The sequence below is a fragment of the Neopelma chrysocephalum genome, unplaced genomic scaffold (genome assembly GCF_003984885.1).
Source record: "Neopelma chrysocephalum unplaced genomic scaffold, ASM398488v2 Primary Assembly neopelma1_69, whole genome shotgun sequence".
In the NCBI taxonomy this organism is placed as follows: Eukaryota; Metazoa; Chordata; class Aves; order Passeriformes; family Pipridae; genus Neopelma; species Neopelma chrysocephalum.
Window position 1 is genome coordinate 7,233,243 of NW_020897729.1, and position 24,021 is coordinate 7,257,263.

The 24,021-nt window shown below is 40.1% G+C and overlaps 1 protein-coding gene across 4 annotated transcripts in view; it reads right to left on the reverse strand.

Annotated features, from left to right (window-relative positions):
• FNDC3B (fibronectin type III domain containing 3B) overlaps positions 1–24,021 on the reverse strand; it is a 191,468-nt gene that overhangs the window by 11,962 nt on the left and 155,485 nt on the right. For all 4 annotated transcript variants that reach the window (XM_027685560.1, XM_027685563.1, XM_027685562.1 and 1 more), the window contains exons 21-24: positions 22,516–22,665; positions 18,407–18,687; positions 11,353–11,565; positions 1,479–1,645 (exon numbers count right to left, since the gene is read on the reverse strand). In XM_027685560.1, the coding sequence (XP_027541361.1) occupies positions 1,479–1,645; positions 11,353–11,565; positions 18,407–18,687; positions 22,516–22,665 (811 nt within the window). The remainder of the gene's footprint in view (positions 1–1,478; positions 1,646–11,352; positions 11,566–18,406; positions 18,688–22,515; positions 22,666–24,021) is intronic.

Genomic DNA, 24,021 nt, shown 5'->3' on the forward strand with positions numbered 1-24,021 from the left:
ATCTTCCCTCATCAGATCTCTCCTCCCTGCAGCATCACCTCCCCTCAGCAGTGTTCACTAGCACAGTTTTTGTTGTGCCCTTCTCTCTGTTACAGCCAGTGTTTTGTTGGGTACCCAAGGTCCCAGCCTACACACGACCTGCTATTTGCACCATATTTTACTGCTTGATACTCAGCTGAGGGTGTGAGTCATATTTAACAGGAACTCAACAGGCAGGCAGGGAGTTTAAAACAAAAACCTAGGTGAGGTGAATTGAATAAAATGGATTATTATCCAACAAAATGGAAGTGTGACTACAGTGCATGCCAGCATCATTGGGCTGGTTTTATCCACTTAGTGCTGCAGATGCACCTGCCCTGGGTCATCCAGCATGAGCTCCGTTCCCTTGGCTGGCAGCACATCTTACACCTGTGTAATGGTGTGAATTGGGATAACTCACCCCTGGCTAAATATCTTTACCCTCAATCACACAGATATTTTTTGCTTGAGAACGTTGTTCTTTCTGGGGGTGACTCAGAGCAGCTAACCCAGGGAGCAGGGAAATACACCCCCGCAGTGCTCTGCCCTCTCTACATCTTTGGTTACAAAAGGTGTCAAAATCACCAAAGCCAGATTTTATGTACAGAGCAGCAAACAAAACCTCTCTGACAAACTGACAGTTGCTGTTTCTCACAGTAAAGGACATGACTTGACAGGGAAACTTAAGCACCCAGGAGAAAAAGTGCATCTGATTTCAGCTCAGCTGATCTGACAGCCCATACAGCAAACCCACTGCCTCTGTAACAGGGAAAAGAAGGCCTAATTAGGTCTAGAACTCAAGGCCTTAATTACATGAAGTTTTATAATGAAACATCTTTTACTGTGTTTTGTGCTGTTTTTAGTTTTGCTCCTTCCTTCCTCCTCCTCAGAAGCAGCATAATTACTTAGGACAAAATTTACACAGAGCAAAAGACATTTCATTATAAAACTTCATTTAATTAGGCCTTTAGTTCTTCTAGTGGAACACACACTGAGTTCTAATTCTAATGCTCTATAGGTGAAAAATCATAATTAATTTTATACATTAAAGGAAAAACAAACCCTAAAGTTCTGTTAGACATCACCTACACAACTAAAAACATTATTAAAGCAGAAGTTGGTAGGTACACATATACACTACAGCTGTTAGATCCTTTGAGTAAGTGCTGCTGTAATCCAGATGAATCCCCTAGCAAACATTGTCAGCAGTAGCATTTTAACAGTTTATGTATAGCAGCAGTGGTTTACATAACATTTATATTGTTTATGTGATTTTTTGGGTGATAATTTAGCTTCTCACCATAACTTCAGAATTCACAGAAACCTACAAGCAGCACAAACTGATTCTTCACATGTTATTACATACTTATGGTTACCCTTACAAACTCACTGCATACTTACCAATTACATAAATATTTACATGTTATGTACATATATGTAAAAAAAAATCTGTTACATACCTTTGATTGCAGGTGGGACTGACTTAGTTGTGCAGAAGGTACAGATTTCTGAGAAAGGTCCCTCCCCAGCATCATTTACTGCCTGTATTCTGAACGAGTAACAAGTGGACTCTGTCAGCCTTTGTATCTTGTACGTATGACTTGGTCCCCTATAAATTGGGATAAACCTGAAACAATAAAAATGAGAACATGTATTTACACTGGAGTGGCACTGACATTCCTGGTTATTACATTTATCAGCTCAAAGTATCCATCTTGTGAAAAGTGGCACCACGTGCTCTGCAGAGCTGTTAAAGGTCTGTATAAAAATGTCACCTTATTAACACACTAACAATGACGAGGAGGTTGGGGAAAGCAGAAGCTCATTGTCCCTTTTGAGACTACTATAACCTTGTAAAATGATTACCTGAATTACCAGGAAGAACATCTGCCAATGGATTTCCTACTACCTAGGAATCAAAAAGGATTGAACCTGTGTTCTGCTACAATACACTGTGTGTGCTGCTGGTTTAAAACTACAACTAAAACAAGATTAATATGTTGACTCTCTTATGGTTTTGGATTTTATTTGCACCTTAAGACGCAAAGACCACATCTTATGCTCATCTGTGCCATCTTAAGCCTATTTAAAATCAGAACGCACAGATTGTGTAATATGTTTGTAATATGTTACACACTTCTCAGTTCTGAAGAGCTCACAGACTGAAGCCAGTCAAAGAGCAGAGAGAAAAACAGGTTCAGACAGAACACACGGTGGTCTATGAGTGAGAAGTCACAGGGTAAGCATAATTATAAGGAGGGAGATACGGAGCATGGAAAAGGATGCCAGCCTGGGAATGCTGGGCAGGCCCACACGGACAGCTCTGCTGGAGGGCAGGCTGAGAAGATCAGACCACACTAAGGAAGTGACTTCCAAAACACTTCCACTGACAAAACTAAACATGAGCGTGCACAAACTCGTCCAACAATATAATACAGAACAAAACCAATGTCACCTAACCTTATAAAAATAAATGTACAGTTACCAAGAATCTGACTTTATCTTTCATCGCTCTGCTCAGATGTTTTTCACTAACAGTTGCATGTTAGCCAGCAATTTCTAGGTAAGACCCTGACCCCCAGGTGCTGAGCAGAATAGAGATGAAAATAAATAAAGAGGAAGCACTTAGGTTGTGCATCAGCCTCCAGTGGGAACAACGTCTGTGCTCGCAATAGCCCTGAACTTGGGGAACATAAAATTTGTTGTGTAGGATAATTTTTTATCATTTAGTACACATTCAAATATCTTCACCATTTCAGCAGATTTTAAATCACCAGGAAGCCAAGAGAGATTTTTGACCTCCCTATCTAGGTGCTAGCTTTATACTTTGGCTTTGCATGAGACGCAGAGTATAACCAATTTGAGCATTTCAAAGAAACTGGGTCTGTCATTAGCTCTCAGGGACAGAAATCAATTTGTATTGCATTATGATTGCAATCCACGTAAGTACAAACAGAGATCAAGAATCATCTGTAGTAAAAGGACATGTTCTGGTAATTCAAATTACTGGAAATGTTCTCTGAGGACTAACGTGACTTACTAACCCCACCGAGTTTTAGAGAGCCCCACATCTTGATTAGAAATCAAAGATCTATGCCCACAAGTTTTTGAGAGGAGAGTTTAGAGCCAGTTTTCAAAGAAGAAATAGGTTTTTAAATCCTTACATTTATATGGTTTAAGAACTAGCTGCCATCCCACATTTCTGAGGCTCACATAAGCAGCTACAGCAGTTTCACAAGACTGACACAAATCTGTTCTCATGGAACAAAAATTGCTCATCTACTTAGGACAGCATTAAGACTGAGGATACAAGACTGCTCTCCCTCTCCACTTCTTGCAGCTCAATCAGGCAGCTGCCTCAGAAACCACTGCAGTACTCTCAGAAATGCAGAGACTTGTCCCCAACTCTGATCCAAGGGCAACAGATAGCAAAAAAGATGCAATGCATATTTTAGAATAAAGACCTCTTTGTAATCATCATCAGAGTTAGGTAAGCAAGGGAGGATAAATATTCCCTATCAGCTAAGAGACAAGCACATCCTTACCCCAGGCTGGGCTTAAGGTACACTGATAGACATTTATATGGTCAATACCAAGGACTTAGTCCTCAAATTACACTTTTCACCTTTTGGATATGATTAAGGTTTCATAACACTGAGGAAGTGATCTGGAAAAACACTTGAGCTCCTCCTGTCATTTGGGAACGGGACTAATCCTCCCAGCTCAGTTAATACTAATACTCCCATCCAGTTCCCATGTCCCCTCATTTTTACTTCTCTATCTCAAAAAAACATCTGTAAGGAAAGCAAAAACTATGGAAAATCTTGCATGACAAGACTGTAGTGGAAGCACACTAAAACTTCTGAGATTCAACCATATTTGAGGAAAGAGAGCTTCCAATTTTGGAAGAAGAAAGGCTGATTACTAGGTCAAATTCAATTGCTATTGGGCTTTACTATGACACTAATGCTTTGTAATTGTGTTTGAAGATGCAGATCATGATGTAAGATACATAATGAAGATGAAACACTGACTTCAAAACACTAGTGATTTTTTTGATGATAAGGTAGTATTTTCCTCATGTCTGAAGCAGGCACTTCATAATCCTCCAGGATTATTCCTGTTATTTTTAAAATAGTGTAGTTAATTGATGTAGGTGGTTATACATTTGGAGCATTTTAATGTCTGCATACATTAAAAAGCTATCAAAAGTAAGATTTCTTCATATTATTGCAATTTTATTTTTTCAATATAAGGATTCAGATTTAAATCTAATTTAAAAAGCACATTTAAACATGAGCTCTGTACACATTTGTCTTCTTGGCAAGTCTGACGTTGTGCACTGTGGTTCATCCAGGCCTCGTTCCACACATTTTCTTAAGAACAAATCAGCTTTGAGCTTGTTTGCAAGCATTTAATCTCTTATGCATTTAAAAGTTGACTTAATCTGTGTATGGAAAAGCTCCCACATTCTTTATCTCCCCCTCACTGGCTTGCCCAGCTGAATTTAAAAGACAGAAGGCTACAGACCTTAACTGGTACCTTGCCTTTGAAAACACACTGCCTCTGTGGGTTAATGGCATTCTCAATACAGTTGCTTGTTTTTGTTGTTTTTTTAAGTTTGCACCATCCATAATTAAATCTGAATTATTCTAATTTACTATGCTGTGGTGTTGCCTCTCCTCTCCACTAAATTAACAGTGGATATTGAAAAGAAAGCAACTTTCTCCAGGGATGGAGACGCTCTCCAGAGGCTACTTCCCCTCATCTCACTCGGCTGATCCCAATTCTCCCTTCCCAGACATTCTCACGTTGGTCATGGATTATTCATTTACCTGCTCACAGCAGAGAGAACATGATGTCCTACAACGATTGTTAGGGAGACACCACTCCTGTTAGTTTTTCATCAATACCTTTTTATTCTCAGTGAAGATCTTCTTGGAAATGTTTTACATGTTGCAGCTATTTTGTTTCCTCCACTTTAGTCACTTCCAGTTAAGCAGAACAATATGAATGTACTCGCTCTACCTCTGCTCATTAGTTCCCAGCACATTTTAATCAGCAGGTTCCCTTTCAAACTCTTGGGGTTTGTTTATATTTTAGTAACCCGCTGGTTCTTACAAGAATTTAATTTGAAAAAAATTCTACCATACAGCACTTGAGCTGAGGCACAAAGGCTGAAATAGCCACCTGAACTGGTTCTGTTACTGCCTCCCAAAAAATGTAGCCATCTGCCACAATTTTGGCTGGAGAGGAATCATTAATACAGCATCAGTCCGACCTGGTAAGCTGAGGTTTCACATCAGCATGAAAGGGAAACTGCCTAATTAGAAACTAAAGTACAAGCATTTCACAAGCCAACATCTCTTAACATTACTAATGCAACACTGTGTTATCTGCACATTTATAGCCCCCACCTGCTTTCTTAGACTATTCCTCTAATTTGGTTAAAGAACTTTATCAAACACTCACTGACTTCTGTGATTTTCTCTCTCCACCAGCAGCTCCCTGTACTATGGGTGGCACCAAGGAAAGCAAAGTTTCAAACCAAACCCATCTAATTCAGAGACACAGGAGTAAATCAATGCACATTTTTTTTTCATTTCCACTTTAAAACATTCAGCTCAAAGAGAAAAGCTTCACATCTGCAGCATCCCCACATCCATCACTGCTCCTTTGACCAGCACCAGGCTGACCTGATCTTTTCAGCTTTAGGGCACCTTTTCAAGCCACTCTTTGGGATCTCCTTTTGCAGCCAGATGCTGAGAGAAGCCAATCACATGACAAGAGTTCCCCTCAAGAGTTTTGGGCTCCCACAACCTCTCCCAACCCTGGCTTCCAGTCCTAACATGAGGTGTGGACCAAAGAGATGGGATGCACTTGCCCCTTTGACCTGAAGATCTGCTTTCTAGAAGATACCTATATTATATTATATATAATCTGTGTAATACTGTATGCTCACCACTGTCAATATGATTTTCGTTTCTAGGAATAATAATAATAACAGGATCCAGTGAAGGAGACAACATTTCCTTCCTTAAAAAAGCAGAAGTGGAGAATGGAAAATGAGAAGTGATAAGTCAGATGGGAAGAGTTTGGTTTTCTTCACTAAATTACACAGCACATCTGCAGGCTGACAAAGGGTACTTCAGCCAAAAATCGATTTTTAGCTTGTTTCTACTAGATCATCTTTCATCTGGTGCTGAATTTGAGTTTGTAACCCCTATTTACAACAGATAGTTACTTGTCAGATGTCTGAAATAACTGAGAATGGAAGTATTTCAGCCTACAGAAGCTCCTCCATAGCAAGAAAAATTGCTTTTTTTGGAAGAAGCACCTGGGCACACTCAGGAGGAATGGAAGACAGATCAGCAAAGTGCCTGACAGATGATTCCTGTGTGCAGCCACATCTGGGGCCAAGGAACACACAGGAGGGACAATACTGAGAACAACTTAAATGGGAATTAACAGCATTTGAATGAAAGATCTGGGAAAAATTATGAAGAGCATCCAATGCCCTGTTGAAACTACACAGCAAGGAAGAAGTAGATGACTAGGCAGCCACCAGCACCTTGCTTGCAATTGCAATGTGTTAATAGGCAACATAGATATAAATAAGAGTGGACTTAAAGCTAAAACCAAAAGACAACAAATATAGTTCAGCAGTAGCAAACTAATGTTCTTACAGCCCTACATGTGTTTATCTTCCTTGTGCAGCACTACATCCACTTTCCCAGTATGGCAGCAACTAACAGTGTTTATGGACCTTAAAATGAAACTCATTCAGCACATTGTGTTCACAGCTACTGACGTGACAGCCTCAGTAATCTGTTTGGGCAAAGCTCGTGAAGGAAGCCAAACTCAGTCTTGAGTTCACCAACATCAGCAAAGTGAAGTTGGAACCTAAAATGTGCTCTTGAAAAACTGGTCAACGTGATCCTGTTGCACTAAGCTGAACTCCAATTACCAGTTTAGGGATTAAACAGTTATTACTCTAAGGAAAGCATTATTTTTCTTATGAGGCTGTTGCAGATGTGCAGAAAGTAGCTTCCATTACAGTGACAATCTTGGGTCTAGATGCTGCTCTTATTTATGATCTCCTGTCTGGAATATTCAGTTATCCACGAAGTCTGAAGTACCTGCAGATGTACACAGATCAAAGTGCAAGAGAAAATTTTATTTCTCTCCAAAACCAGGGATTCCTTGATAATACTTAAGGAATAGCATCTAATTCCAGGTCTTACTTCATTACTAACAGCTGAAACATCTCATCCCAAACATTTAATGTGGTTTTATCACATGACACACATAAAGTTAACTCAATTCTTCTAAAAGTGTTTACTCCTGTTTCTAGGAACAAAGTTAAAATGCATTAACAAATTAACCATCTGACACTTGGAACAGTTCTCCCTCTTCTTTTTCATTTGCACAGCCCTCACTGCAAAGCCCCAAGTACAGGATCAGAATGCCCTTAATAAATTGCCATTATTGTTAACAGCAATACTCACCTACACAATGCAGCAGTATGAGGAAAGGCTACCTGGAAAACTTTTCTGAATGCTAATTTTCTATCTACCCATGCTTGCATAGTAAACTGTAGCATGCCATTTGTCTTGGTGCTCATTCATAATTTCTTATTACTTATGTTTTACCCAATATGAAAATGATTTTTCCTGCAGGTTTTTGCAAGGATATGTTAACTTACCTAATTTTATATTTTAATAGAATTTCACAAGCCAGTAGGACTGAAACATATCAGTAATTGCTGCTAAAATGGGTGTAAATTATCTTGATCAAACCATGAGTGTAAACAATTTTTTAATTAGACTGCTTGAAACTTGCAATAACCAGGGAATGATGATGCCAGTCATCAGACAAGGGCATCACATTTAGCAACTGATCTCTCTGTGCTTCTATTCTACCTTCCTTGACATTAATACACAGCAAACATATATGTTGAGGCTCATTCATTCAACCACTTCCCAACACATGGGAACTGTACTTGGCACTATCATTCTGCAAAGGTTTAGACCAAATCTGAGATGATACTTCTCCAGCCAGGGGACCTGCAGTGGACACTGCGACAGACCGTCTTCATTTCATCTGTATGTTCTCTGCTGTTTGTTGTACTTCCCCAAGGAATAACCAGGTCACAGAAATTGTGCTGGCAGGAGGGGAGACAGTCTTCTCCCCTATATAACACTTCAACATGCTTGGGGAGAAAAGGTTTCCTGTACCACTGGGTGAAGACTATGGAAGTGTGGGAGAATTATCAATGATATATATGCTTAGGTTGCTTCTTAGCCAACCCTACCCATGACTCTCCCTTAAAATGTAATTATATACATATTTGTTCAAATTTCTGTACAAACACAAAAATCACAGAACTTACTTCAACTGCAACACACAGTTGTCTGAAAGAAACACATGCAACCAATAAATGACCCACTAAAAATGTACTCGCTAATTGTCTTTTAGACTGGATATTGTAAGCATTTTAAGACACTGAGAGGTATAATTAGTTGTAGGAACAACTACAGACTAATTACTGCCACAGAAGAAAAAAACCCAAAAAACATTAATTAGGTTCCTTTGTTCTGCAGAGAGGAAAAATCCGTAGTATTTCGGAAAACAGTGCAATTTGATTTACATGATTTTCTTGATATTACCACAATTAGGAAATGAAGTCACAACTGATACTTTATTTAAAAAAAACAAAAAAGGAATTTCATAGTCCTTCTTACATAAAGGTCACTTACTCTTAAATAATGTTCCCATGTACTGAGCTTTCTAGAAAGAGATTTTTCTTCATTTCCACTCAATGCTACACATAATTGAAAGGACAAGTGATGCTAATCTGATCCTACTAAATGTCACCCACTGAAGAGCTAAGGAGAGCTAAAGCAGATACATTTCTGATGTGCACACCTTCTCAAGCCCTTACATTAATCAGTGGCAGGAGATTTCCAAGTATTTTGCTTCACAGGTCTTGCAATCAATGAAACATTTGGTCTCCAACAACTGGCCTGTTACACCTCATTACAGCAGGGAAAAGTTAAAAACAATTCTTAATGACCAGGACACACTGAAGAGCACTGGCTGACCATCATTACATAAAACCAGAGCTGAATATTTGCCAAAAGGCCATTAAAGTTATCGGGCCAGAATGGGACTTACTGATGATTTCCTTTTTTTGAAAGAATTTGCTCATCTTTCTACTTCTGTTTGTGAAAATGCTTCAACGCCATTTTAAAGCCAACTTCTACTGCAAACCAAAGAAGGGACAACTGTAATATAATGAGCTGAAGGACTTCAACACAAAGCTGTCATCAGTAATTTCAGATGCCTCAGGGAATACAGTAAAAATGTCCTCTGAAAGACTAAGGATATGACAGAGGTCAACTCTGAGTTATCCATGTTTACACCACAGCCTCTTCCCCTGAGTCAAGTACCATCTCTTCTCCCCAAAAGGCTCTAAAACACCCTTCTTTATCATTTATTCTGTGTCATTTTTCACCAGTCTGGTTTCCTAGAGGGGTCAATGCCCCAGGCCTGTCAGTGTTCCAGAGGCATTGGGACAATGCCCTTAACAACACACTAACTTGGCCAGCCCTGAACTGTCCAGGCAGTCGGACTGGATGACTGTAGGTCCCTTCCAGCTAAAATATTCTATCTATTTAGTTATTCCCTTAGATGTCTACAGATTACTGGCATTAGCCTGTGCAACTGAAAAGGCCAGTGAGGCTCAAAGAACCATATTCCAGTATTTTCCATAAGCACACACACGAGTGAGCAACCCCTCAGTCACAACAGGGTTTATTTAATGGGAATGATCTCAGAGAGGACTCCTACCTCTGTAACTAACTGCTGCTTCTACCAATTCATATGTGGGCTGTCATTCTCTGCTCATTAGGAAAGACAGCTCTCCCAAATGTACAAAACTGTGCTCTGCATCCTTTCAGGAGCATCTCTCACTGTGATCGATGCACACAACGGAGAGCAAAAAGGGACTGTCAGATAGGGAACAAATAAATAGATCTCATTGTCAGGAACTGCCACCTCCAACTGTTCTCAAACACAACAGTGACCCCATCCCACCACTCCTCTGCTGTGCCCACACCGGGATGCACTTCAGCCCCATAGGGCTCTGGGCTCTGGCTCGTTTCAGGAATTATCTGAGCTAATTGCTGTAAACCCAACACCAGAGGAAGCCATTTCATGCAAGGACTCTGTTCAAGCAGGAGGAGACAGCACAACATAGATGAGCCATTTCTCTGCATCTCTGGGAGCTCACATGGACTACAAGCCAAATTAAAAGCTAAAAACACCTAGCAGAATATCAAGTCCAAATTCCTCCTAATTAACAGCTCTTAAGAGACCAATTGCAGTGGGAAAAGTTGGTGCAAAAGCAAAGGATCATGCTCAAGCCCTCTGCAAGAGCAAAGGGGAAAAAAAGCTGCCAGGTAACATAACGTATTTTATTCTTACAAGGAAACTTACTGTTTTCTCCAATATAGAAACAGGTTTAAAACAATTTATAGTTCTTCACCATCCTACCTGCAGTGCTACATGAAAGCAAAGCAAAGCAGGCTGCTGGATGTGTCCAGTTGACTGGATCCCACGCTGCTGCAGGTGATGGGCTCCTGCCAAGCATCACTGCACTCTGAGGAAGCTGATTTTACCAGTCAGACTTTCAAATGGGCATTTATATTCATTGGACACTACTCAGTATTAATACAGGGGAGCCTGTACTCTCTCTGCTTCAGTACAGCTGAGGTGCTGGGAGATATTAAGGCATTATTCATAGTTGTTTTATTACTTAAAATTAGAGCTTTTTGGGCCAGATCTTCAGCTGGCATAAACTCAACACAGCTCTATTTAAATTAAAGGAATTGTGCTAATTTACATCAAATTATGATCTGTACTGAAGGTCTCTAAGGATTATCTACTTGATAAGTCAGTTATTTTACCTAATTGAAGTAGTTGAGAGTGTTTCTTAATAAATTATGAGCCATCTATGATATTTATTCATTGAAGAGCTCAGACTGTTAGGTAATATTTGCATACTATCTTTCTTTCCTTCCCTTTTTTAAGTGAATATATCTCATCCCAACCTTGGAGCTACATTATCATACCTTCCAATACGAAGTTTGCATGGGAAAACAGTTTTTGCTTAGCACTGTTAATTTAAACACAGATTTCTGTGTTTCTTGCACACTTTATTTCAAAATTATTGTGTTATCTACCAAGCCAGTGCCAAGCTCATGTTTCCTAATGCTCCAAAAACATTACAGCTATAAAATCCTGACCATCATGATGCCCAAAAGAACTTACCTTTTATTTCTGTCTTCTATCTGCAAGATATAGACCATGTCATCAGCAACATGAAGCTTGGAGCTGCTGTCTCCCCACTTCAGCTTCAGGCTCTGAGGCCCTGCTGCAGCACACTCTAACCGTGGAGGTAAGGGTGGTAAAGGCCTGGTTTTTGCTTTAATAAAGTGGCTAAAAGGTCCAGCTCCAATTTCATTGACAGCCTGGATCCTGATCCTAAAACAAACAAAAAGGCAAATGTTAAATAAAGCGCTTTCACCAGGTTCTTGACATAAAAATGTCTTAGAGAAACAAGAGAGCCTTGGCAAACAGGAAGGATCCGCAAACACAACAAATATCATCCTGTTCACGTTGCAAGAGCTGCAGTGAAGATGGCAAGAAATGCAGTAAGGCAGAGGGGGAAGATTTGGGTCAACAACCTCAGGACCTGGTGACAGCCCCTTCAGCCACACGAACAAGGGACAGCAGCACAGGAACAAGTGCAGCCTGGGAAACACAAAGTGTGTAACCACGAATAAATAAAAAGCAGAAGTGTGTTGTGGTTGTCTAACAAAGATCATGGGCTAATTTAGGTGAAATCATTCAGTGAAAGCATTGGTGTCACTGCCATGAAACCCATCTTGATGTTGGCAAACATCCCTGAAGACCAAAGAGCAGTGTTATTTCAGAGTGTGCAGTGTCTCACAAGGCACACTGTTTAAGTACAGGAAACTCTACTGGGAAGAGCTAATGGAGAAGCTTAAATCCATAAACCTCCTACACAAACTGCAGAAATATTTACTGTCAGCGAACTATCTATTAGATCAAATAAAAGTTGGACTGAAGTTGCTCTCACAAGATACACAAAAGCCCTCGAGCCATTTGAGTCACATTAAGGGCATCCAGAAGAAGAGCAGACCACCTGCCTGGTCACAGAGGCTTTAATTTGGAAATATTCCGAAGACTGAGCCAGTCTTCTAAATTCTATTTCTTTCTTAAGATAATGACTCCTGCCCTCTGCTTTGTCACTTTCTCTTCTCTGTCTGCACCTTAGTTTAATAATTTGTACACTGAGAATCTGCTTCCAGGGATGAGTGAGGAGTAGCAGTCTTTGGCTACGGTAACATCAACAGCACCATAACAAAAATGGGAAATATGAATTTCAAAAGAGCTTGGAGGACTGTGTAAATAGAAATATTGGTACAGACAAGCCTGAAACGTTTCAAAACAAAGTGAAAATAAGAGAAAACAGGACGGAGCAAATTAATTAAGGTGGGGGTTTTTTTCCAAGATAGTTCAGCCTAGTTAAAATAGCTGGACAGATGCCATTTACTTTGGAAATCCTGTGCACAGCAAGTCTTGTATTTTTCTGATGGGAAAAGACTCTCTACAAGAAGTGTTGCTTCTCAAAACTATCAGCCAACAAGGAGGCAGAAGTCTCTGGTGAAGCTGGTAGGGGGAGAAAGAAGAGCAGAACCTGGCACACCCCCATGATTGCCTGCTTCAGGGAAAGCAGGTGACAAATAGAACTGTCTTTGCTTGGCAGAGCTACTTATTTTGACTGAAGGACATAAAGTGATGTAAGTTCACATAAACAACGTATGAAAAATTACTTTGCTTTGAACAGCAAGTTTTCAGCTCTACTATTAGGGTAAGAATATGTAGAGTTAGAGGGATAGGGAAAAAACCCTCCAGTATTCCTCATTAAATAAACCCCCAAAGCATATTTGCTGCAATTTCAAGGAAAAAAGGGTTAAATTATTAATAAACATATGGCAAAATAATAGAGCCTTATCTACTGACTAGGTAGTTGAAGCAATTGCACACTAAGAATGCACTGTGCTTACACAGTCCTGTAAATGTGTAGTTAAACCTTTGCTTATTGACCCAGACATTAACAGGGGTAATGTATTGCTTGGTGTGGAGCTGCATTTTCCTTCTAACCTTCCTTTTGGCTTCAGGAAATGCATCCTGACCACCTTACAACACTATACAATGGTGATTTAATCCCCTTCCTCACAAAGGGTGGATGGCAAAAAGGAAGATCTAGTGGGAGCCTCCTCTTCAAGTGCTGCATACATTAAAAGGATTTGATATAAAAAGAACAAAAGGTTTTTCTAGTATCTGAAGAAGTGTAATTAATACAGGCATTGATCTTATTTCATATTATGTTATTACATCAATATTTAATAGTCTTTATAGTAACAAAAATACTGTGAAAACTGTCTGAATTTTCATTGTTTTCTGGCAAGCTATCCATTAGCATATGAACATAAACAGTAACAGCTACATTACAAAATGCTGCTACTTATTTTGTAGATTGATTACAGCAACATGCTCTGGAGTACATAGCCTTTTTTTTTTGGCTTTGTTTTATTTGGTATAATTTAAAGCCCCAGTAACAAAGCCTCTCCTGTCCTCAAGTAATTTTAGCTCATTTCCAAATGGCAGCCACCACACCTGAAAACAAGCAGTGACTGAAATGAATCTCAAATATCAGATTTCTTAGGCAGAAGCTGATAGATTTACTTTTTAGATATGTGCATGAACAGACACCTGGCATTTGCTTGTCTTCCTTTCGCCAGGTATTTGCACAAGGTAAAAATGTGTCTTTTCCCTCTTTTGTTGCTGTTTTCCTGTGCTGCACAGTGTTCTTGCTCCCCACTTCTGACACAGAAGTATGCCCACACACCCCCTCCTTCCCACTCTGGAGCACAGTAAGACTGATGGAAAATCTTAAGACTTAAAATAAAGACAGGCATCTTCCAAATGAACGATGATACTGGGAAAGGAAGAATAGATTTATTTGACTCTACCATGGCTGATGTGGTTACTCTTTTCCACTGATTGGAGCTCCATAAATTGCCACTGTCATCCCCAGGGCCGCAGCTTCGACAGAGACACATGAAACAACTAACTCTGGTTTTCTGTGCATGTGACAGTGCAACCCAAACCCAGCTCTCACCTCCCTCTGAACCACAGCAGCATCTCCTCAATGGATAACTTGAAAAGTCCACAGGGAAGGGGAGAAGGAAGGGAAAAAGAACGGGCAGAAAGGAGGACCATGTGGAGAAGGAGGGAGAGCAGATGGTGGTGGGAGAACATCTTGTACTGCACCATCTCTGCTCCAGCTCAGGTGCCTTCTCGTGTCCCTGCCCCAGCAACACTGAGCTTTTCCAGCTGGGTGGCACAGCCAGGGTGCACAAGAGAAATTCCACAACTAAATGGAAAGCAATTACTGTTTTTAGAACTGATACTGGGAAAAATCAACTCTCTATTTTCATGTAAAAGTACTGCATAGACATGTAGAAATATTTGCAATAAAACCACTTCCTGAATTCCTTTCAACTTTTTCACTAATCGTTTCTAAGTGAAAATACCCCAAACACCCTCTTGGAAAGACGGTTTAATAATCTGACAATCACAATTTGTAAACAATTTTTTTTTTAAATTTAAACACTATATTTAGGAATAGTGCCTAATTCTGCAGACTCTACAAAATAATATTTGTATTCATTCTTACATTTTCCCACTGCAACTTTTAAACATTGAGAAAAAAACATAAATCAGACTAGGCAAATTTAGAAACCATGAAATGATCTTAAACAGACCATTCTCTCTTATAAGATTCTTGACCCAGGAAAACACACTAAACAGGATGCTATTTTCAGATTGGTCACAAAATCCTTTGTGTAGTATTCCAACAAACTGAAAAATCAACCTCTGAATTAATTTTAGAGTCTGACATGAGAAGACTTTGATTTCCTAGTTCCCATAAGTGGAAGGGCAACAGTTGCAATACACTTGCCTGTGGAAACCTGTGGGAGTTAAAATGCCATGGACTTCCAAAGGGAGGGGAAGCAGCTCCCCCATGAGCAGCAGCCTGGATATGATGGACAGCAACCACACACAGCCCCACAGACCCTCACCCAGACTGTGCTCTCCTGGAGCTGGAACAAGACTCAGTTTTACACTCTGAAATAAATGTTTTATAACCCTTTTAAATATTGCTAATTTGAGCATCCATGTTCATTCTTCTCCCTTCATCTTGGATGATCTTTTCCTTGATATGGTTTAAAGATTAAAAATATTTAGAATTTTTATTCCTAAACCAAAATAAAATTAAGAGTTGCTATTAAAATTTAATAGTGCTACTATATATTTCTGCACACTGTGTAACTTTAAAAGAGCAAAATCATTATTAAAAATTGGAAGTTGTTTCACAGTGAAGTATCTCAACAGCAGAGCACAATTATCTATGGCATGCGTTGAGTGAAGCTTGGGAACAGAGTGTAACAGAAAATGGATGTTTCTATGACTGTTGAATACTTATTTATTGTGGAATATTTATTAACTCACTCCTAGTTACATCAGTTCAGGGGAAACCAGTCCAAGTATATTACTCTACAATCTGAGCTCCCAGACCTTCATTGGCTATGTCAGTAAAGCAGAAAGACTGCAGAACTCAGACATATTTGTGCAGCTGCTCTCCAGCCAAGATGTTTTACACAGTGCTTTGGGGAGGCATCTGCTTTCTGCAGCAGGAGAGCTGGGCTGTGCCTGATGCTGGATAACTCCTCTTGGATCAGCCCTAGGAGGGCCATCAGCAGTGTGACACAGGCACGTCCCAGTTTCTCCTGCCTTACATGTATTTTGGCACATAAATCCTTCTCATGGCATTCTGGCTGGGTTTGCTACTAAGACACATAAACCATTCAACTTGTCAGCTTTGAGACCACCTCTGCCAAGAGCTTGAAGTCTGCTTGGTGTACTTTGGGCTGCTCCTGTACAGCTGTTCCCACACAGAAGCTGGAGGCAGCAAAGCCATGCCAGACCTAAGCTAACAGGTCCAACGGGGTGGACACACATAGACAGGTTGTTAGAATCACCCTGCTGTCCAAAACAACGTTCCTTTCCAATTTTGGACCTGGTGGATTCATAATAAGCAAGATTTGCTTTCAATTTTGTGTTCCCACAACCAAAAAACATTGACATTGGAATTCCAATGCAACTAAAATACATAAACCCTTTGCTGATTTACTTCAAATTCTGATGAAACTTTGGCAAGAGAGTTCAGAGTCTGAAACCCAGTAGTACTTGGCTTGTTTAGTCTAGGAAAAACACATTCACTGCTTTTAAACCCAGCAGGGAATAAACACTTGAGAGGGAGAAGAGCTAATTGTGTTAAACAAAGTTGACACAAAAAGAGAAACCATCAGTGAAGAAATTTAGAGGATGAGATCAGTGATGTTCTGAAACATTCTTCTGAATAAACCAAGGAGGGCAGAAAACCCACCATCTTTTAGCACACAGCCTGATAAACCTGTTCCTTAAGGATACACTTATCAGAGCACAGATGTTCACTGATCAAAGACAGGAGCTAAGATACACTTGAAGAAGAAATATCAGTGAGTTAAGGATCAATAACAAAACCACTCTGACATATCTAATTTTGATTAGCAGAAAACACTTCAAACTATAGATGAGGTGCATTTTTGCAATCCAACTGCAGTGACTTGTCTTCCCTGACAGGCACAAGATGCAAGATTTGGGGTTTCTTTCTCTTGCTTTATCCAAGAAAAGAGCTTTTCTATATTATTACTTCTGATCAGTCACCCCCTGGTTTGTGCTCTTGTGCTCTTCACAATGTTTTTTTTTTGATAGGAACTTATTCTTACAGCAATATTTAGAACAGTTGCAGTTAATGCTTGTGGCTTCAGCTGTTTCATTTGGATCAGAGACAGGCAGACTCCCTGACTAAAATGATGTGATTTAATATGGTGCTTTTTACAAAATAATGAAATAAGAATGCAAAAAAAAAAAAATTCCTATCTCCATTTCCAGGCTTTGAAGACAATGACACTTCCCTAAAGGAAGCTGCAGACAACTAACAATCAGCTAAAAAAAGAGACTGAAGAAGTAAGACTTTAGTGAATAATTTAAACAGTCCATTCTGGTTGTCTTAACTGAGTTGCTCAAAGTTCCCATTTCAGCTGTTTTGACTCTTGGTTGAACAAACATATGAGGAGAAACCAAGGAGTACGAGACTGCCCAAAGATGATGCAGTTCCACAGCTGGGTGGTCAATCCACAGAGAAACTCTTCAACTCTGTCTGAATGATCTGTGAGAAAGCAATGTACGCTCCTCACTTTAAATGACTTTTAGTGTGCATTTGTGTACATGCTAGAAGGAGTTCCCTTTTTGAGTACAGGATAAAATTTGAATTATGAACTTTTCATTTAAATGCTACAAGACCTGTAGGACTGTGATTTTGAATATAAAAGAAAAATAAGGAAAATGCTACAACAGGTCTAGGCCATGTCTAATTTTATAACTGTTTGATCAGAGTTTCAGTCTTTGTTAGAACAGTACTTAAAATAGAAATTTTGTCACATCTTCTGCTACATTGCTGTTCATTGTCTGCATGGAGCCATTTTTCTTTTTTAATGAGCAATTAGAGAGAAAACATATAAAGCCTGAACATTAAAATAATAAAATTTTGTCAATGTCATTTAGCAATTTAGACCCTGAAGCAATATAAAGAAATTGTTTTAAAATTCAGATTATTTTTTAATTAATCTCTATATACTAGAGATAAAAAATAGCTGTAGCTATACAAATAAAAGTTCATTGTGTGTAAACTGCTAACCCTGCACAGGGATCAATACAGTTAATAATTTAAACCCCTGAAACAGTACTGCCAAGCAGCTAAAAAAAGCAGATGTCACACTGAAATTCAAGTTATTTCTAATTTTTAAAAAATTATTTATTTATTATTTATAAATTTATTATTACCAGTGTAACCCTACCTTAGCAGAGCAACTTCAAAAGAAGGAGAGGTCAGAGATAATTCAAGGAGAGGACGAAGAGGGAACAAAGGCGGGAGAAAACAATATTTGAGCATGAATTTCCACAACTCATTCCATAAAGGAATTACTGGAGATTTCTACGCTCCCTGGGTTGGTTGGTTGGGTTGTTGGTTTGTATTTTTTTTTTAACCTCGCTCTTCACGCCATAAACATTTCCAGTGTAAAAATCAAGCTGTGTGGTCTCACCACGCCCCAAACGCCGCACTCACCGGTACGAGGTTTCGGGAAGCAAATCGCCGATAACGTAACTGGTCACGTTCCCCACCGGAATGCTGATGTCCCCCAGGTCGATGTTGTATGAGGTGATCTCAGCTCCGTTACTGCACGGCTCTTCCCAGGTCAGTACAAGGCACACGGAGGGTGAGGGCTGACGGGTGCCCACGTGCTCGTCCTCCAGCACGGAGAGGATGGAGACGGCGTCGGGCACGGACGCAGGGATCCTGCAGGTCACCAGGTCGCTGTAGGGCCCAGCTCCAGCCTGGTTAACTGCCTGTGTGTTAAAACAGAAAATATTTACAGGATAACTCTTCTCTCTGACATGTGTACCAAGTTCATAATAATGAACTGTGCAGCCTGGAAGAGCTGCATGAATTCTTCAGGGGATATGCACTGCTGGCTTCTTTTCTAAAGCATGACTCATACCTCTGCCTATACTAGGGAATTAATATCTTCCTTTGTCACTCATGAGTGTCTCTCAGAAAAACTGGAGAATATTTCTCTTTTCCCTAATAGACACTTAATTAAACTTAAGAGTAACCTTTTTATCAGCAAACTTTGGTTAGTAAAGGAAAATGTCATAGTCATGCTGTCAGTGACATCAGGTTGCTCAGCAAACTGGCTACCCAAAACTGTTGAGCCACCTTGTACAAAAATCCCCAGCATACTGCAGGGTGCAGTGTCGGATGCTTTATGCAAGCAGAGTATCCCTGGAAATAAGAGGTATTTGGCTTGTTGAGAACTACCCAGAGAATGGACAACTAATTTCACACTAAAAAGTTTCTGATACAAGAATATAGGAACTCAGCATGGCATTAAGCCTATGACTCACATTTCCCCAGAATCACGGAATCATTAAAGTGGGAAAAGTCACAACTCACTAGCAAATCACCACTGAAGCACACAGCTCAATATCTTCCACCAGACAGGAGAACCACCAATTATCAAGCTTCTCATCTTAACTCACAGATCCAGAATCCCAGTGGAAAACAAGTTTCAGAACGTGGCCCATTTCTGCTCATTAATTCCAGAGGCTGTTGTCTTTGCAAGCTCAACACTGCACACGTGTACAGACCTGGGGTTTTATCAGCTGATGCTCAGCCAGTGGCAAATGCTGCACACAATGCACTGAACTGCCTAGGAAATGACTCCTCAGGATTATCACAATCACAGGACCATCCAAATTCTTAGTGAGGGTATTTTAGTCAGACCTTTATGTGCTATTGCTAGAAGACGTGATAAAAACCAGTTTATAAAGATTTGGATTAATGGCCACTTCATAATGTGGAGATCATACTCCCTTGGAGAATCCCACACTAGAACAAAGTAATCCTCTCTGTCCTCACCCTCTGCTCCTTCAGTTACCTTTAGTACAGCAAGTAATCCTGCTCTCCCTCCAGCCCAACATCATTTTCCCCTGGAAGGGACCATGGGACACATCTAGTCCAATTTGCTACTCCAAGCAGGGTCAAACTGAATGCAGACCGGGTTGTTCAGGTTTTTGTCCAACTGGATCTTGAAAAATTCCAAGGATGGAGACTGCACAGCCCTCCTGGACCACTGTTACAATCCTTAACAGCCTACAGTGATAACTTGTTTCTTTATATCTCACCTGAACATCTCTATTTCAACCTCTGCCTGGAGCAGCACTGGATGCAGTACTCCAGGTTCTCACGAATACCACCTTCCCTGGATCTGCTGGCTGGGCTCCTCCTGACACAGCCCAGCATCCTGCCAGCACACAGGGCATGGAGAGAGCTTGGAGTTCATTATGGTACAGGGGGAGCTACGGGAGGTCCAGAAGGCACAGACCTTCAGAAACAGCTCTGACACTGTCCAGCACCCTCCACCATCCACAGTTTCTTTACATTTGGAAAACTTAGCCCAGAGTCTCCCATCAGATTACAACTGATTCAAAAACCCAGGCTTACAATGTTGCCAGTGGGACTATGATGGCTATGAAAGGATATGTCAAACAATTTCTTGATTTTTTATCTATGCTTAACTGCAGTGAATGACTTATTTCTGCTATGCATAATACAAACACAAAGCCCTGTTCTGTTTTTCCAGGAGGCATTTTGTTCAATCGAAGAAAGAGATAATAAAGTTAGATTTGTCAGCCTTTAAAAAGCCCTTCAAAACAAATCCTGCTCCAGGGAAATCTTCTATTTAGTGAAACGCTCCTGGAGCTGTTAAAAGTGAGCCTTGCTTCGTACTCTGCCAATGATATGATTTGTCTTGCCTCTAAACCAGTGTTTGGCAATCTGTATCTTGCTCCAAGCAATTTATTGTCAGTGGTGCTTTTTAACTGCTTTATTGGACAATCTCATCAACATAACTGGTGGGAATTTCATGTTCTGTGCTGCCTAGATGCTTTCCCCTGCCACCCCCAAATGACACAATATTTCCCTTTGCAGAAGCCTCAATTGTTTTCAGGAATATTCATTACAGGAAAAAAGTTGTGCAACAGTAAAGACAATTGTCTGCCCTGCAGTTAGATGTGCCTGATTCCTCAATTCTCTCTTTTATTGAGTTACTGCAGATTGAGATAGCAATACTGTGTGTTTATTAGGAGGCCAAGTAAATGTGGTTTGGGGCATCTTTATTTTTAAAAAAGTTAAAAGAAAGGTTTTTCTGTTAAATATGCTAACAGATAAGCAAAGCAGCTCTTATTCTCTCCTCTTTTTTAAGAACAGACTAAAATTTCTGAAACTATTTAACCTTCCTTCTTTGTCTGTCATGTTTTGTGGGGTGTTCTGCGTGTAATTGTTTAAAGATTCCAGTGTATCTTATACCAAATTCTTCATCATAAAATACACCGATCAGATCCAGAGGATGAAGCTCTCTAGAAAGTAATGCCAGGGTTACTGATGGACTTCAATAAAATGTCTTAGTGCTGTTGTGCATTTCATTTAACTTCTACCTATGGGTTAAATTACATTGGCTGTGTTAAAAACTGAGTAGATTTGTGCAACATTTTTGTGGCAGGTAGTTTAAAACGAACGCCCACTTGAAATCAAAGATGCCATACAGGCTGCCTGTTTCCATGTTTAACATAAAAATTTCCTTGGGCTCCCTGCAGCAGTGGTCTCTCAGTCTCCTCCCTGCCCCGTGGATGCTGAATGCTCTCCCTCTTACAGAAACAAGAGGCACTGTCTGGCTCACACTTCCCCGTCACTCACACACGCTCCCTCACTTCACCTTCCCCCACAGTGCTACTTCCCCCCAAAAAAATAAATTCAATATTCTGTTTTAAAAAAAAAAAAAGTAAGAAGGAAACACTCTTGGACACATGTTGCCCTTGATCAAAGAAATTACCCTGGGTGGTCCACATGTTGCCAGCTGGGTGGGTATGCGAACTTTGGGTTGGATTAGTGGTGGTATTTTGCCTTCACGTACAAATAAATCCTGTGGAAGAGTATCTTGAGCAAAAATATTTTTACTTCACTTTCCACTTACTTTACCATCCATTTATTTTTTCAGGAGACATAAAGGAGAAAGAATGCTGTATTTTTACTTTCAAGTAGATTCATAACTTATATTTTAACTGCTATGTTTTACTGAAAGTGATAGGAGAGAAAATGATCAAAGAAAAAAAAATCATAGAGACTCTATATGAGATCCAATCTTACAAATCTAAGAGACAAAATGGCAACGATGAGAACTCACTTTCTGGCAGGTACCATCTCATACACACAGGAATCTACTCAGCTGCTTTGCTTTACTTCATAAATGAAATAAATGTTGGAGTTCATTATTTAAGCCAGGGGAATCTTCAATATCCACTTGGGAGGTGGATGCTATTTACCTCTCATTACCACGAAAAAATTTATTTGTATTCTAATTTCCTGAAACATTATAATTTTGTTTTGGTGTTAGAGGGTAAGGTGGATGTTAAAGCTTTAGTCACTGAAAGTAACAAGATGCAAGAGCAATTTTCAAGTAAAGCATCAGTCTGATTACTTAAAATAAACATGCATTCCTTCTGACTTACAGAGCACATAACTGCAGAGTGGCTAATGATAAAAATAAGAACACAGTGGAAGGAAACTCTGTTTACACCTCAGATTGCAATGCATGCACCACCTCATCCCTGCCATACCTGTAGCCTGCAGCAATAATGTGCTGCTGCCGACAAGTCACTTATTTCAAAGCAGGTATCTGTGCCGCTGTATGCAAGTTGTAGAGATTCCTCATCTTCTCCCCACTCTAATCTGTATTCAGAGATGTCAGCACCAGAACATTCAGGACTCTGCAACACAAATATTTATGTTGTTCAGTTCAGAAACGAGCACTTCAGATGTCTGTGTTTCACTGGGGAAGGAATAAAGCACATGGAAAAAAAAAAACTAACAACCACCCTTATTTTTAAATTAATACACCATTACTTCAGCAAATGGAAACGTACTGAATTAATGTTCCCTAATAGGTTACTGAAACAGGACAATTCTGCACAAAAATTACCTGATTGAAATTCAGAGAAATGAGAGAGCGTATGCAGCTACTTTGCTTTTCATCAGGACACTCAGGAATAAATTGTCTCTCCACTGGCTCGGCAGAAGCTCAGCCATGGAGAACACAAAAAAGCATCAATCTAGTGCAGTCTAGTGGAGTGATCAAAACACAGCTCTGGAAGAGCTGGCCTTTGAGCCAGAAGCAGTCACTGAGAAAAGAACAACCTCAACAAGAGAGAAGCTGGTCTGAGGTTTCCAGTGAAAGTCACCCATCAGTCCCAGTATGGGACACTGGAGTGTGGATCCTGGCACATTAACATCCACAATATGATTCCTATGGGATCACAGAATCATTGCATGGTTTGGGTTGAAAAGGACCTTAAAGAACACCTTGTTCCAACACCTTGCTGTGGGCAGGGACACCTTCCACTAGACCAGATTGCTCAGGGCCCAGTATGACCTGTCCTTGAACACTTCCAGGGATGGGGCATCCACAGCTTCTCTGGGCAACCTGTGCCAGGGCCTCACCACTCTCACAGTAAAGAATTTCTCCCTAATATTTAATCTAAATCTGTCCTCTTACATATATCCCCAGCAATCCTTTTATCTAAGGGAACACAAAATAAATACCTGAATGTGCTGGAGATGAATTAGAACAGGCATAACAACACAGCTCCCAAAGCAAAATATTTTGTGTTTTTAGCAAAACTAGCTGTGCTGTGTGGCCTGCACCAGCTCAGGGAACCACTGTTGTGTGTGTAGAAGTGTGGTCCAGGATACGACAAAGACTTTGTGATTATGGCATGCAAGGTGTAATTTCCAGTAAAAGGATCCAGAGCATCCCTGCACATCATAATGCCCACCCTGCACACACACATGGACTTCTCTGGCTCTGCCTTGGAGCTTCCAGCTATTTTAGTAATTGCATTCAGAACTGCTAACCCAGATTTTTAAAATAGCATGTAAAAAAGGTACCACAGTAGGCACCACAGTGTGCTCTCCAGCCAAAATACTTCACAGACGTTCACTGTTTTTCCTTCATATTCATATCAGCCAAAAAACTACACTCTAAGAAAACATAACCACTGCAAACCACATTACTCCTACCACAGCTTCATTTTTAGCTAGAATAAACACATATGTCCTGCAAATAA